A 13,487-nucleotide genomic window follows, 5' to 3' on the forward strand; every position below is an offset into this window, starting at 1 on the left:
GGGAAAAGAACAGGAGTCACAGTGGAGCGGAAGGCCAAGAAAGGCCACCATGGCTCCGGGGAGGAAATCCAGGAGGGCTTCCTGGCAGAGGAGAAATCTGGACAGCTTCTTGGGAAATGACCAAAGGTGTAGACCCTTGAAACTTGGTGGCCAACACTACATAGAAGACCAGAGAGAGAAAGGTGTGGCCACTGGCAAATTCAAAGCACTGGGTTTGCTGGGGCTTCCAATGGGAGAGTCAGGAGAGGGCTAAGGAAGTTTTGTTCTGACAGTCAGACTGGCTTTAGGGTGTCTTGCTTGCAGATGAAGAAACTGAGGCTGGAAAGGGGAAATCCAGAGGAGCATAATAACTTCAGCGGGCCCTGGGCCTCCTTCCTTTCTAAATTCAGTTCAATTATTGTCCACCTGGTCTATGGACAGATACCTTAACAGGATGTGCTTAAAACACAGGCTTTAATTAAAATGTCCTTTTTTTTTTTCTGAGTTTCAAAGCAATAAGAACATCTTTCATGAGCTGCTCGACTATGGCGGGCACAGGGCATGGACTCACTGTGCCCGCTGGAGGAATAAAAGTTGGCTAGAAGAAACCTGTCCAGTTACCAGGAGAGTTGGCCTGGAAAGGGGTGCAGCACCCCACTCCCGTAGCAGAGAGAAGAGGGGCTGAGAGTCCTTTGCCCGCTGCTCTCTGACCACCCTGAAAATCCACTGACGTTACTGAGCTGCGTGGTCCTGGGCGGGCTGGGTAGTGGGCGTGGGAGAAATCAGGAAAGAGAAAGCAAAAGCCACCCAGGCTTCCCATGCTGGCGTGAGAACCTGGCTACGCGTCTGAAGGAAACCAAGATAGTGCCATCCTGGATTCCGGGAGCCCAAATCCTCAGCCAGCTGCCACTCCCCTGTGGTCTCCAAGCTCGGGGACAGGAGGGTCCCCTTTCCAGGAAGAGCCCACCCCTTTTCTACTCAACCAGAACAATTTCCTCCCCGCCCCCCAGCCAGCTCCTGGCCCCCAGCCCAGCCCAACTTCCTGCCCCCTGCCAGACTGTCAGGATGGAGGTCACTTTAGTCCCTGTGGCCTCGGGTCACTCTAACCCATGGGGCAGGGCAGACCCAAGGAGGAGGACGGGGGACAAGCCTGGGAGGAGGACTTCAAAACCCTGCTGAGGGTGGGGCCGCCGCAGAACTACAAACTAGCGTGCCCCGAGGCCCCAAACCCCAAGCAAGCCGCAGCAGGCCCCAGCGAGGCTGCATCTGTCCCAAGACATCACTGCAGGTGGCTTTGGGCCATGTGGCCAAGGGTGACACCCAGACCAGCCACCAAGGAAGACCCCAAGGCCATGGGTGGGACACTAATGTCAAGGCCCCTAGGCCTTGAGAAAGAACAGAAGGCCAACTCACCGAAGCCCGCGATCCTCGCTACCTGAGCGGCAGACAGCGGGGAGCTCAGTTCAAGGACTACCAGTTACGAAAGTTCTAGAGACTCCATCTCACCTACTGGCTGAGCACAGTGACACATGCCTGTCATCCTCAGGAAGCATAAGTAGGAGGGTTGGACTCAGGCTAGCCTGGGTAGAAAGCAAGGTCTGACCTTGAAAGTAGCCTCCCAAGTACAAACTGAGGGGTGATACCCCATAAGGGGAAAAGTCTTTCAAATAGTGTCTCAGCTCTTTGATTTTGTGAAAACCTCTCTGTACAGCTACTTAATAAGAATAATAAAGATGCTTTTGCATCTTTTTTTTTCTTTTTGGCCAGTACTGGGGCTTGAACTCAGGATCTCGTGTGTCCCTGACACATGTGTGTGTCCCATTTTGTTTTGTTTTTTTTTCACTCAAGATTGATGCTCTACTACTTGAACCACAGCTCTGCTTCAGGCTTCTTTGCTGGCTATCTTGGAGATAAAGAGTCTCATGGACTTTTCTGCCTGGGCTGACTTTGAACTGTGATCCTCAGATCTCAGTCTCCCTTTAAGTAGCTAAGGTTACAGGTGTGAGCCACTGGTATCCGACTCATCTGTCCTATTTAGAAGTGAAAGTCAAAATCCTCAAAAGAGAAGTTTTTAAGAAGCATCCTGGTGAAGTAGATTATAACGTGCCCCAAAAATAGAGAAGAAAAGAGAAAGGTTGGGCCCTTGGGGAATGGCTGCCCAGGGGGGGCAGGCAGAGGTTCTGTCCCCCGACACTGGAGGACACGGCTGGCCAGAGCAAGGAGGAGGCTGACTTCTGACTCCACTGCCTGTTAGTTACTGGGCGGGAGGGGTGAGGCGGGGAGGGGAGACCCAGCCCCTGGCTCTTCCTGCTACTCAAGTGGCCTCAGCTCTCTCCAGCTTCTCCCTCTCACTTTCTACCAACTCCCCCTCCCCGCCCCCCCCCCCCACATCCATAGTCCACTTACTGAAGGAGCTTCCGGAAACACTTAGCCTCTCTGAGCCTCTCTTTCCTGCCTGAGAAAGGAGGTGGCTGACCACGGTCCCTTGGGACACTTGGGTAGTCATGGAGACAGCATATGAACAAGCAGTTAGGTCATCAGGCTGAGTGGTATGTCCTAATCCCTTCTCTCCTGTGGCTCTCTTAATCCTCCTGGCCCTGACTTACCTGGGGGGACTTGAAAGCAGGCCTCACGAGCAGAACGAAGGAAGACAGTGCCTGGCTAGTGCTGGATCCCCCTTCCTGATGGGGGCATCTGAGATCAAGGTCGGCTCCACTCGGGTGCTATGGTTGAAAGCCTTCCCAAGGCCTGTGCATGTGGGGGGACCTTAATCCCCAAGCACCAGTGGGAGGCTGGATCTCTAAGAGGTGATGGACAGAGCGACTCCGTGGTCATGGAAACCACTTACTTAGCGCCCGACTTCTATCCCATCCACTCTCTCCCCATGTGGGGCCTCCTGCCATACTATGGTACAGCAAGAAAGGGCCTCCCCACCGTGAGCCATGAGCCGGGTGAACGGCTCGCGTGTATAAACCACCCAGCCTGCTGTATACTGTGACCGCAGAAACACGGACCAAGTTACCTAGTTCACAGCACTGGGGGAACATCCAGGTCTCAGACCTGGGTGCTTTGGTAGCTGGGTGCTTCCCCTGAGCCTGTCAATCCGTGGGGATGACCAGGGCATTTGTGTCCAGTCCACTTGGATGCTGCTTCTGCCGTCTCATTCCACCCCATGGCCTCCGTGGCCAGACAGCGTGGCTTACCTGGGCACCAGGCATTGAAGAGCAGGGTGAAGTGGCCCAGCACGAAGCTGGAGCCCTGGTAGCCAGTGGAGGTCTCCAGGCTGAGGCGGTACAGCCCGATGGGGGCCTCAGCGGGTGTGTAGAGATGCAGGGAAAGGACGTTGTCCTGCTGGTCTGCCACCGAGGCTGCCCAGCCACCCTCGCCCACCCCATCCGACAGTGGGAAGCGAGCTTTGGTGCCGGCCTCCTCGCTGGGAGCTGGGCCTGTGGAGACAGAAGGCGGCCGCCATAAACCAGGGATGCAAGGGCAGGACACACATCTGGTAGGGGCGGATATGGGGGGGGTGGGGGAAGTGTCCATGGCCTAGGGTCAAAGCCTAGTTCCAAAACTAACCACTGTTAGAACTTTGTAAGAGGTTCTACCTCCCTGAGCCTCGGTTTCCGCATCTGAACCCCGGCCTTGCAGGGCGGTTTCATGGGTCTGCATGAAAAGCCACAGGCACACAATAGATCCACAATCAGAACCTGCTGGAAGCGGGGCCAGCACAGCCTGGGGAAGAGGCCCGGGTGCCCCTGCCCTGCCCTGGGTGACCTTGGTTAAGACCATCCCCTCTCCAGGCTCAGTCTGCCTGCTTGGGGTCTGGGCAGGAATCAGGCCAGATGCTTGGCAAGGGCCCCTGTCCAGCCCAGGCCCTGTCCAGCCCGGTCCCTCCTGCTGCTGCACCTGCTTCCCTCTGCAGATAGAAACCTGAATCCTGAGGACAGGGAATGTGGCAGGCCCTGATGTGCTCTGGGGGAGGGCGCCCGAGGGCTGGCGAGGGGCTCCCCAGGGTGCCTCTGCTGGGGGCGGCTCTGGGAGGTTGGTCCCACACCTCATGAAGCACCTGAGTGTGTCCTGCTGCCTCAAACTGGGGGTCAAAATGGAGACCTAGAGAGGAGGGCTCCAGAGAGACAGAAGGATTTGCAACCAAGATGGCAACTGCACTCAGTCTGGGGGCACTGGGCTCCTCCCTGCTGCACTGTAGCTGGGTCCCCAAGACTCCCAGGTGAGGGCCTGGCCCCCCACGGGCAGGTCTGAGTCACAGCAGGGCTGGGTGGGACTGTCATTTCAGACCTGGGCTGAGAGCAGACACAGCGCGTGTTCTCTGCCCAGCTGGGCCGATGCCCGGGATGATTTATTTTTAGTCCAATGTCCCTCCCTGAGGCTCTGCCAACCACTGCATACAATACCAGGGCCGGCTCACCCAGGGGCTCACTCCCAGCCCCACGGCCCCTCCTCATCCAGCCCAAGTACAAATACAACTACGAACTCACAGAACAGGCACAAGCCTTGGGAGCCCTGTCTGGCTGCCAGGCAGCCTGCAAATGCCCTTTGCGTTCCAGAGCGGACACTTGGGAGTGCAGCCAGAGAGAGCTACTTCCTGCCTCCAGCCACACGGCCCGTGCTCTGGGGGAGTCTCTGGGCCTCTCTGATCTGTGTGCTACTCATCAAAGCAGAAAATGGGCTTGGGCTGTACACCTGGGAGACGTGGCTCTTCCTACGTGTGAAACTAGCTCGTGTCCAGTGACCTTGACAAGTCCTTCAGCTTCCCTATGCCCAGGTGCAAAATGCACCAACGTCCACGATGGTTGGGAAGCTCAAAGCAAACAGGGCTGCAGACCGTAAGTGCTCCGTCCATGCCGGTCATGATCATGTGTGATTGTCACCACTGGCCCCTGGCCTGCCCCATTGGGAGTTGGCAGAACGTGTTCAAAGCGAGGCCTGTCCACCGGCTCCCAAGCCTCTCACGTCCCAGGCCAAAGCAGATGGTGTGCAGACATTTCTTCCTCCAATGAAACCCTTCACAGATGTGCGGCCACAGGTCACAGCAGGCTCAGCGATGTCCCTCATCCCAGCACCATCATGAATGGCGCCTTCTCCGAGATGTGCCTGGTCATTCTGGACACAGGCCAGGCCAGGTTCCACAGCCACCGTCTCTGTGGACACAGCACCCCTGGGGCGGGGGGTCAGGAGACATACTTCCCTGCCTCCTCCTCCTGAGCAGTGATACACACATAAATGTTCATGCACACACACATACTCACATGCATGTACCCGCAGACATGCATGCGCATGTATGCGGATACACCTTTCCCCCCAGATGCTCTATGGGGTGATGGGGACAGGCTGTCCCCTGGCCCCACACAGCTCGTGTAAGTGAGCCTCGTAACTTCCCACAGCATTCTCGGTGGACCCAGGGGCACCACAGGGACCGCTAGGTCCAAATGGCTTCTGGAGCCCAAGGGTCCTTGCTAGCCAGGACGGGCTGGGGGAGGCTGCCTCACCAGGTTCTCATCACCCCTTGGGTTGACCTCCCCCCTCCTTCCCCTCTCATCCCCACCCACTACCCCCCCCCAAGTTTCCTGAGCGATAAGGCAGCTTGTCCCTTTCACAAGGTGATATTTGTCCAGCACAGTTTGTGTCCATCCGGCACAGCTTGCCAGTCCCTGAACCATCTGGAAAATACACAGTGTCTGCACGGCAGGGTCAGTTTGACCAGCTCTCTCCCCTCCGTGAATCTCAGTTTCCCTAGAGTGCGAACACACGTTGATGGCCAGCCAGAAAGTTCCAGCGCAGCACAAGAGCACAGTGTCCAGCCAGCCCCAGGCTGGGCGCTGACCCAAGCTAGGCCCACGGGTGGGGGCTCCGCTTCCTGCGATTGTCCCTTCGGCAGCTTCCGCAGCCCTTTAGGAGGGTCCTGGCTTGTGGGACAGGGAAGACGTTGTGGGTGGGGGTGGGGTGGGGCTGCAGAAGCTGTGGAAGAGACCGGGGTGGCCAGCACTGGCCTGAGATCAGCTGGTCACCAGAGAACAGAGATGAGGCTGCGGTGCTTGCAGATCTCTGTCTCCTCCCAGGGCTGAACCTGGGGCCCCGAGTACCTGCCGGTCAGAGGCCCAAAGGGAAGAGAAAAGAGAAAAGTGAGGGAGTCTGAGTGTCCAGGCTGCCCAGGCTGCATCCACTTCACAGAGGAATCGCCTGGCAGGCATTTGGGGTTAAATGTGTCTATGGTGGTAGTGGTGGTGATGGTGGTGTGTTTTAGTGACAAAAGCCTTCCCTTTGGAGGGGGAGGGGGCGGTCAGTATTTGAACCCATGTAGGGTCCCTCACTGTGACGTGACCTTCCTGAACCTCAGTTTCCCCACCTGCCAAATGGGCCCTTTATTCTTCCAAGCTGGAAGGATTCAGAGGAAGTACGTACGCCTTTACCATAGGCCTGTGAGTTCTCCCCGTCCCAAGCCGAACTCTTCTACTTGGCAGAGGGGGAAACGGAGGCTAGGGGACTTGCTGGGGCCTCGCAGCTAATAGAAAAGTCTCTAAGGTTGCTGGTATGGCGTGCCCACTGGGAGAGGCAGGGCAGGGAGGGGAGAGGGGGACGCAGGGGACATCCTGTAGCCTGTGGCTTCCATGATTAGCTTATCATAGCACCCTGATGATGGGGCCCCCGCCAGGCGGCTGCAACTCCTGCCTGCTAAGACCTCAAAGAGGGCTGGCCCTTCATGCCCTTGGTCTAAAGCCCTGGCCAGGTGGCCTCTTGTTGACCCCCAAGGGAGTGGTCTCATTCCTGCAGAGTCCAGACAAACTGATTTGGCCCTGCAGGCTACCTTCTTAGAACAGTCAACAAAGGAGTTTGGGCTGGGTGTGGGGTGTAGGGCATGGGGCGGGGTTAGGCTGGTTGGGGCTCTGTGTCCCTGGCACCATCTCTGGAGCCCCTGCAGTGACACCAACAAACAGCCACCCACGTCCACAGGCCACCCATGTCTCCAGGGCAGACCCTCCCCACTTAACAGTCAGTGTGAATGCTGGGCAGGCCATGAAATTCAGACTCCGAGAGGCTTAGCAACTGGCCAATGTCACAGAGCAGGCAGCCAGCCAGCCCACTCAGGATTCCAGCCAGCTGGACTCTTCCTCCCTTGCCCAGATCTGATCTGGGCTGAATCCCAGAGGCCTGATAGGTGGTGTGGATTCCGGGAAGCACTGTTGGAAAGTTGTTTTGGCAGGATCTAGCTGAACCTTTATGGCTGAAGGCCACGCCTCACCACTGGTGACAGGAGGCTTGCAAGGACCCAAGTGTCCAGACAGGACAGGGCAGGAAGCCATCGGTACCCACCGGTCACGGCGCTGAAGGTCAGGCTGTCCACACCGGCCTCGTAGCCGCGGCCCTCGAAGTGTAGCGTCAGCCAGAAGGCCTGGCCCCGCCGAACCACCAGCCTGTCTTGGCATAGGTCGGCCGTGTGGTGGTCGCGGCCGTTGGCCTCCAGTTCCAAGTCACACCTCTCCAGGATCAGCTCTGTGGAGACAAGAGACGAGGAGATGCATGACCTTGGTGAAGGCCGGTGGTCAGTGGGCCATGGTGCCCAGTGATGCAAGGATCCCAAAGTCTCCCTGCCACTGACCCTTGCTGGACGGCGGTGTCCATACATCACAGCCTAGTCCTTCCTGATTGTCCCTACTCATGGCCACACAGGGCTGGCTGGGGGACCAAGTTCTTTTTTGTTCTTTTTTGCCAGTACTTGGACTTGAACTCAGGGCCTGGGCACACTGTCCCTGAGCTTCTTTGGCTCAAGGCTAGCACTCTACCACTTGAGCCACAGCACCACTTCTGGCTTTTTCTGTATTTGTGGTACTGAGGAATGGAACCCAGGACTTCATGCACGCTAGGCTAGCACTCTGCCACTAGGCCACATTTCCAGTCCCCATTCTTTTCTTTTCTTATTATACCACAACACAGCCCACCAGGAACATGCCAGCAACTCAGCGTGTCTGGGCCTCGGTTTCCCCATCTGAGCCCAGGCCAGGTACAGCAGGGTCTACCTCACAGGGCTGAGGCAAGCATGGAGTGGATCTCAGTAGGAAGCGTGCACTCTGCTTGTGTGTGCAAGCTCCTCTGAGCTGTCCAGGGCTTTGCTACGGCTGACACGGGATGATCTGAAACAGATGCATTGCACAGAACACACCACCAGACCCAGCTTCCAGCCCACAGGAAGATACCCCAGACTGAGGATCAGGACACACAGAACCAGGACACGGCTAACAAAATCCAGACTCTGAAGAGTCAAAGGATCTAGTTTCTTTCTTTTTCAGTACTAGGGTTTGAACTCCTGGCTTTGGGCTTGCCAGGCAGGTATTTGACCACGTGAGCCACACCCCTCAGCTCTTTTGGCTTTGGTTATTTTTTAATTTTATCTTTTTTTGTGTGCCAATCCTGGGCTTGAACTCAGGGATTGGACACTCTGCCACTTGAGCCACAGCTCTATTTCTACCTTTTGGGTGTTGACTTGGAGATCAGGGTCTCACAGACTTTCCTGCCTACACTGGTTTTGAACCACAATCCTTAGCTCTCAGTCTCCTGAGTAGCTAAGATTATAGGTATGAGCCACTGGTGCCTGGCTTGCTCTGGTTATTTTTGACATGGAGTCTTGCTTTTTGCCCAACCTAGCCTGAACTATGATCCTCCTATTTATGCTTCCTGACATAACTGGTATATCAGTCGTGAGTCACCACACCCAGCTTTTTCTGTTGGGATGGGGAATCTCAGAACTTTCTATCCAGACTGGCCTTGAACCTCCATCCTCTCAGTCTCAGCTTCTCAAGTGGCTAGGATTATAGGTGTAAGCCACCACCCTAGGCTACCCGGGTCTGATTTCTTTAACAAATAAATTGTAAAGGTAGGAGGGGGGGAGGGTCTAAGAGATTTGAAAGGAAACCCTCTAAGGGAAAGTGAAGAGACATCTCCACCCACTTCAGTAAGTGCTTTAATTGGATCCTGCTTTCCAATACTATTTCAAAACATCCGGTATGCGTATGGGACAACTAGAAATTTAAACAATTGTGGAATCATGATGGCATGAAGGGCTTTGGTAACTTGTTTATGTGTACAAAGGAGAGTCCTTACGCTCTGAAGGTACTCACTGACATGCCTAAGATGATATGATATGATGTGGGATTTGCCCCCAAATAACAGGAAAGGGGCTCAAGAAGGACAACACACACAGGCTGGAGAGCAACATAGGGATTTATCATACTCATCTCCCCACTTTCATGTATTACCAATCATCCCCATACTAAAGAGTTTAAGCAAGAATAGACATCTTGGGGTTTTCTGGTCCTACTTTTCTGTTCTGCTGTGCTGTGGCTGTGTGATTGTGGCCAAGTATTCCTCCCTCTCTGTACCTTCTGCTCCAAGCCTCTTACGAGGGCTGTGAGGCCTAGAAGATGATGTACCTGGACACCCTTCCCTGAGATCCAGCCCTGGGAAGGAACATGATGAACGAAAGTGCTATAGTTTCAGAGAGCCTTGAGGATCTAGACAGGCTCAAGCGACAGGTAGGTGAGGGCCTAATACAGGGGGGTGGGGGGGATCCTCATAAACCCTGGTCAGGGTTGGAAAGCCCTTGGGTGGGGTGGGGGGGAGGCAGAGTTGTGGGCCAAGAGAGGATGTATGGCTCAGCTAAGCCAGGGGTAGAGATCTGCCCCGGGCCCCCTTCCCCCCGCTCACGCAGGTGTGCTCCCTCTGTGTGAGATCCCTACAGCGAAGACACCGGAGTTCCTGGAGGATGTGGACAACCGCAGCTAAAGCTCACAACAACCTCCACTTGCATTGCACGAGTCTCCAGTCTTCCCTGCGGTGGCCTCACGCTAGCTCAGAGCTGGCTCCACGCCTACCTCTGTTCTCCCTGTCATTTCCTGGACATCCTGGGCCTGAGGGGAAAGCCCATCCCTGTGTCATCCCAACAAGAGAACCCTGTGGGCACAAGGAGACACTTCTGCTGGTTTCTGGGGCGACAAAGCATTGCCCTGAGAAACTCTCTCTCTCTCTCTCTCTCTCTCTCTCTCTCACACACACACACACACACACATACACACACACACACCCCTGGGTGTTTAGGCAGGAAAGAAGCTGTCATTTCCTGGGAGACCTCGAGGATGGCCCCGCCCCAGTCCGTGGAGATGGGGCAGTGGGACGTCTGCTGGGGACAGGGCTGAGGACTTTTGAACTAGTGGGGCCCCTTGGGAAGTAGCTGTGGTGGCACAGAGGATTCAGGACATTACAACTGGCACTCCTGGGCTCCCCAGATTCCCTGCACCCCCTTTTTGACAGGCACGGGGTTAAGAAGCTGCAATGGGGGCCACTTGCTGACATATCACAGTGTGTCAGTGTGTCAGCCCCTCCTCCCCCACCGAGGGGGCCAAGGCCCTTCCCGCCCCTCTGCTCCCTGTCCTCTCTAAGGCCCCTCTTGGGGGTCATAGTCCGTGCACAGGTCATCCTCAAAGGACTCGCAGCCAGCAGCCCCCTGGGATTCCAGGCCAGAAGCGATCGATTGTCCTGGGAACTCCCTCCATGGTAGAGGTCCCTCTTCTACCCAGCACAGTGGCTCATGCCTGGAATCCTAGCAACTCAGGAGGCTGAGCATCGACGTTCAAAGCCAGCCTAAGCAGGAGAGACCATGAGACTCTTGTTTCCAATTAACCACCAAAAAGTGGCAAGTGGGGCCGTGGTTCAAGTGGCAGAGCACTAGCCTTGAGCAGAAGAAGAAGAAGAAGAAGAAGAAGAAGAAGAAGAAGAAGAAGAAGAAGAAGAAGAAGAAGAAGGAGAAGGAGAAGGAGAAGGAGAAGGAGAAGGAGAAGGAGAAGGAGAAGGAGAAGGAGAAGGAGAAGGAGAGGAAGAAAAAAGCTCAGAGACAGCACCCAGGCCCTGAGTTCAAGCCCCAGAACTGGCACACGGAAAGAAAGAGAAGAAGGAGAAGGAGAAGGAGAAGGAGAAGAAGAGGAGGAGGAGAAAAGCTCTCTCTCCCTGGGACCAGAGACCACACCTCCATGTATGCACGCACGTGTGTGTAGAACACAGAGAGGAAATTAACCCAGTCCCTGCCACACTGTCTGGGCCTGGGTGGTGTGGCAAGGGCTGGCACCTGTGCTCACCAGCGGCCAGGAGCTGGTGCAGAGCTGAGGGCAGTGGGCAGCCCGGAGCACTCGCCTGTCCCGGACCTCCTCTCTGCCAGCCCTGCCCCGCAGCCCCCCAGAAGGCGCCAGCGCGGCCCCCTCGGGCCTGCAGCTCCCTGGGCAGCGGTCCGGGCCACCTTTGTGCCACCCTGCGCATGCGGGGACCCAGCTCCGCCCCTGGCCGGGGGAAGGTGACAGCGGTGGCCAGGGCTGAGCCCCGCCATGGACTGCACACTCCCGCCTTTCCTGTGGCCCGTCCAGGCAGGCGCGGGGAAACTGAGGCCCTGGCCGCGGGGGGCAGGTGGCTCTCTGTGACTCCCACGGGCCCCAGGCCGCTCCTGACCCCACTGCCCGGCGGGCCGGGACCGCCGAGGGGCAGCCGGCGAGGAAGGGCGGACGGACGGACGGACGGACTCGGACACTCACCCTCGGCCATGGTCGGACGGCAGCGGCAGCGCGGGGACCCGGGGGCGCGGACCAGCACGGGCGCTGCGGCGGGCCCCGCGCGGCCCGCACTTATAGCCGGCGGCGGGGCGGGGCCGAGGGCGGCGGGGGCGGGGGAGGCCCGGGGCTGGGACCGGCCCGGGACGGACGGGCGGGCCGGGGACGGCGGGCGGGGGACGGGCGGGGCCGCCCCCTGGCGGACGGACCGGGGACGGGCGGAGCGCGCGGCGGGCAGCGGACGCGCCTGGCCTGGACGGCATAGCAGGTAAACAGAGACCCCTGGACGCCAGGACGCGGTGACACAGACGCATCGGGACCCCTGGACGCCAGGACGCGGTGACACGGATGCATGGGGTCCCCTGGACGCCAGGACGCGGTGACACAGATGCATGGGGACCCCAGGACCCCCAGGACGCAGTGACACGGGTGAACCTGGACCCCCGGGACTCCTGGGATGCTGTGACACGGGTGCACGGGGACCCCGGGACCCCCAGGCGCGGTGACACGGGCACATCGAGGCAGCCAGACCAGGTGAAGCAGAGCAGCTGGACACAAGGACACTCAGAAGAGACATGAGGCTGTGATGGAAACTCCACTGAACACCTGGATCCACAGACATGAACTGGCAGCCAGGTGAGATCAGGACAAGGACACACACACACACACACACACACACACACACGCATGCACACATGCACTCACATGTACACAGATATACTCAGAATCTATGAGACAAACTTGCACACAGGCTGGCGATGAGGACCAAAACCAGACCGAGTCCCCAAGCCCGTCAGGACATAGAAACACATGGCCAGGACTCCACTACAAGCAGGTGTCTGCACACACAATCGTGCACGCACACACCCCACAGGCGTGGATTCAGGTACACAGATAGTATGGGGCCCTGCTCACCCACAAAACGGCCCCTTGGACTGGCCCTGGAATCACCCCATTTTACAGCTGTTGCTGGAACTGTTCCCTGCAGCTGGTGAGGCTCAGAGAAAGCTGGCAAGTGGCCATCACTCAAGAGGTCAAGGCCCGAGTTCCCACCCCGCCCCCAAAGGCTGGTGGTCTGGAGGCCATCTTGGCCCTCCATGTATCTACGTCCTCTTCTGGAAAATGAGGGGCAGGAATCCCTTCCTTGCAGGCTTGAGAGGGGCTCAATCGAAAGGCCTGGGAGTGGATGTCTTCTTGTACATGGGGTGGTACCTGGGGTCCTGGAACATTGGCACAGACATAGTGTCATCATTCCTGCCCCAGGGGGCAGGGACGGTCAACTTCGGGGAAGGAAGCCTGCTGTTTGCTTTCCTTTTCACTGGAAGAGACTCACTCTTCCCTCATGATGTCAATTTGTTTCCTTTCTTCTTTCTTACTTCCCTCTTCCCTTCCCCCTTTTTCCTTCCTTCCTTCCTTCCTTCCTTCCTTCCTTCCTTCCTTCCTTCCTTCCTTCTTTCCTTCCTTCCTTCCTTCCTTCCTTCTGGTATTAGGGCTTGAACCCAGGGCCTGGGTGCTGACCCTGAGTTTTTTCACTCAAGCCCAGTGCTCTACCACTTGAGCCATACTTCCACTGCCAAGTTTTTGCTGGTTAATTGGAGATATGAGTAGCATGGACTTTCCTGCCTGGGCTGGCTTCAAACTACAGTCCTCACATCTCAGCCTTCTGGGTAGTTAGGCTTACAGACGCAGGCCACGTGCATCTGGCAGTTTATCTGTTTTAAGGGCTGCCGTGTCTAGGTAGCCACACCAGGACTCTCCCTTTTCCCACCCAGGTGCCCAATCCTAGCCAGCCCTGCTGCTAAGCTGCAGGATGATGGGATGCCCTGGCAGCCTGCTCTACCTTTGCTCTCCCACAGGTCTGGCTCTGTTCTACCTCACACCGAGGGGAGGCACACAGCCCAGCCC

At 57.1% G+C, this 13,487-nt stretch overlaps 1 protein-coding gene across 1 annotated transcript in view; it reads right to left on the minus strand.

The window, feature by feature from the left end:
* The window catches only part of Tgm2 (transglutaminase 2), a 31,076-nt gene extending 19,415 nt beyond the window's left edge, over positions 1–11,661 (minus strand). Inside the window, exons 1-3 of the mRNA XM_069988329.1 lie at positions 11,568–11,661; positions 7,309–7,488; positions 3,183–3,425 (exon numbers count right to left, since the gene is read on the minus strand). Coding sequence (XP_069844430.1) covers positions 3,183–3,425; positions 7,309–7,488; positions 11,568–11,577 — 433 coding nt within the window. The 5' untranslated portion in view covers positions 11,578–11,661. The remainder of the gene's footprint in view (positions 1–3,182; positions 3,426–7,308; positions 7,489–11,567) is intronic.
* Between the last annotated feature and the right edge of the window lie 1,826 nt (positions 11,662–13,487).

Source organism: Dipodomys merriami, unplaced genomic scaffold (assembly GCF_024711535.1).
Source record: "Dipodomys merriami isolate MVZ:Mamm:240054 unplaced genomic scaffold, mDipMer1.0.p SCAF_354, whole genome shotgun sequence".
Classification (NCBI taxonomy): Eukaryota; Metazoa; Chordata; class Mammalia; order Rodentia; family Heteromyidae; genus Dipodomys; species Dipodomys merriami.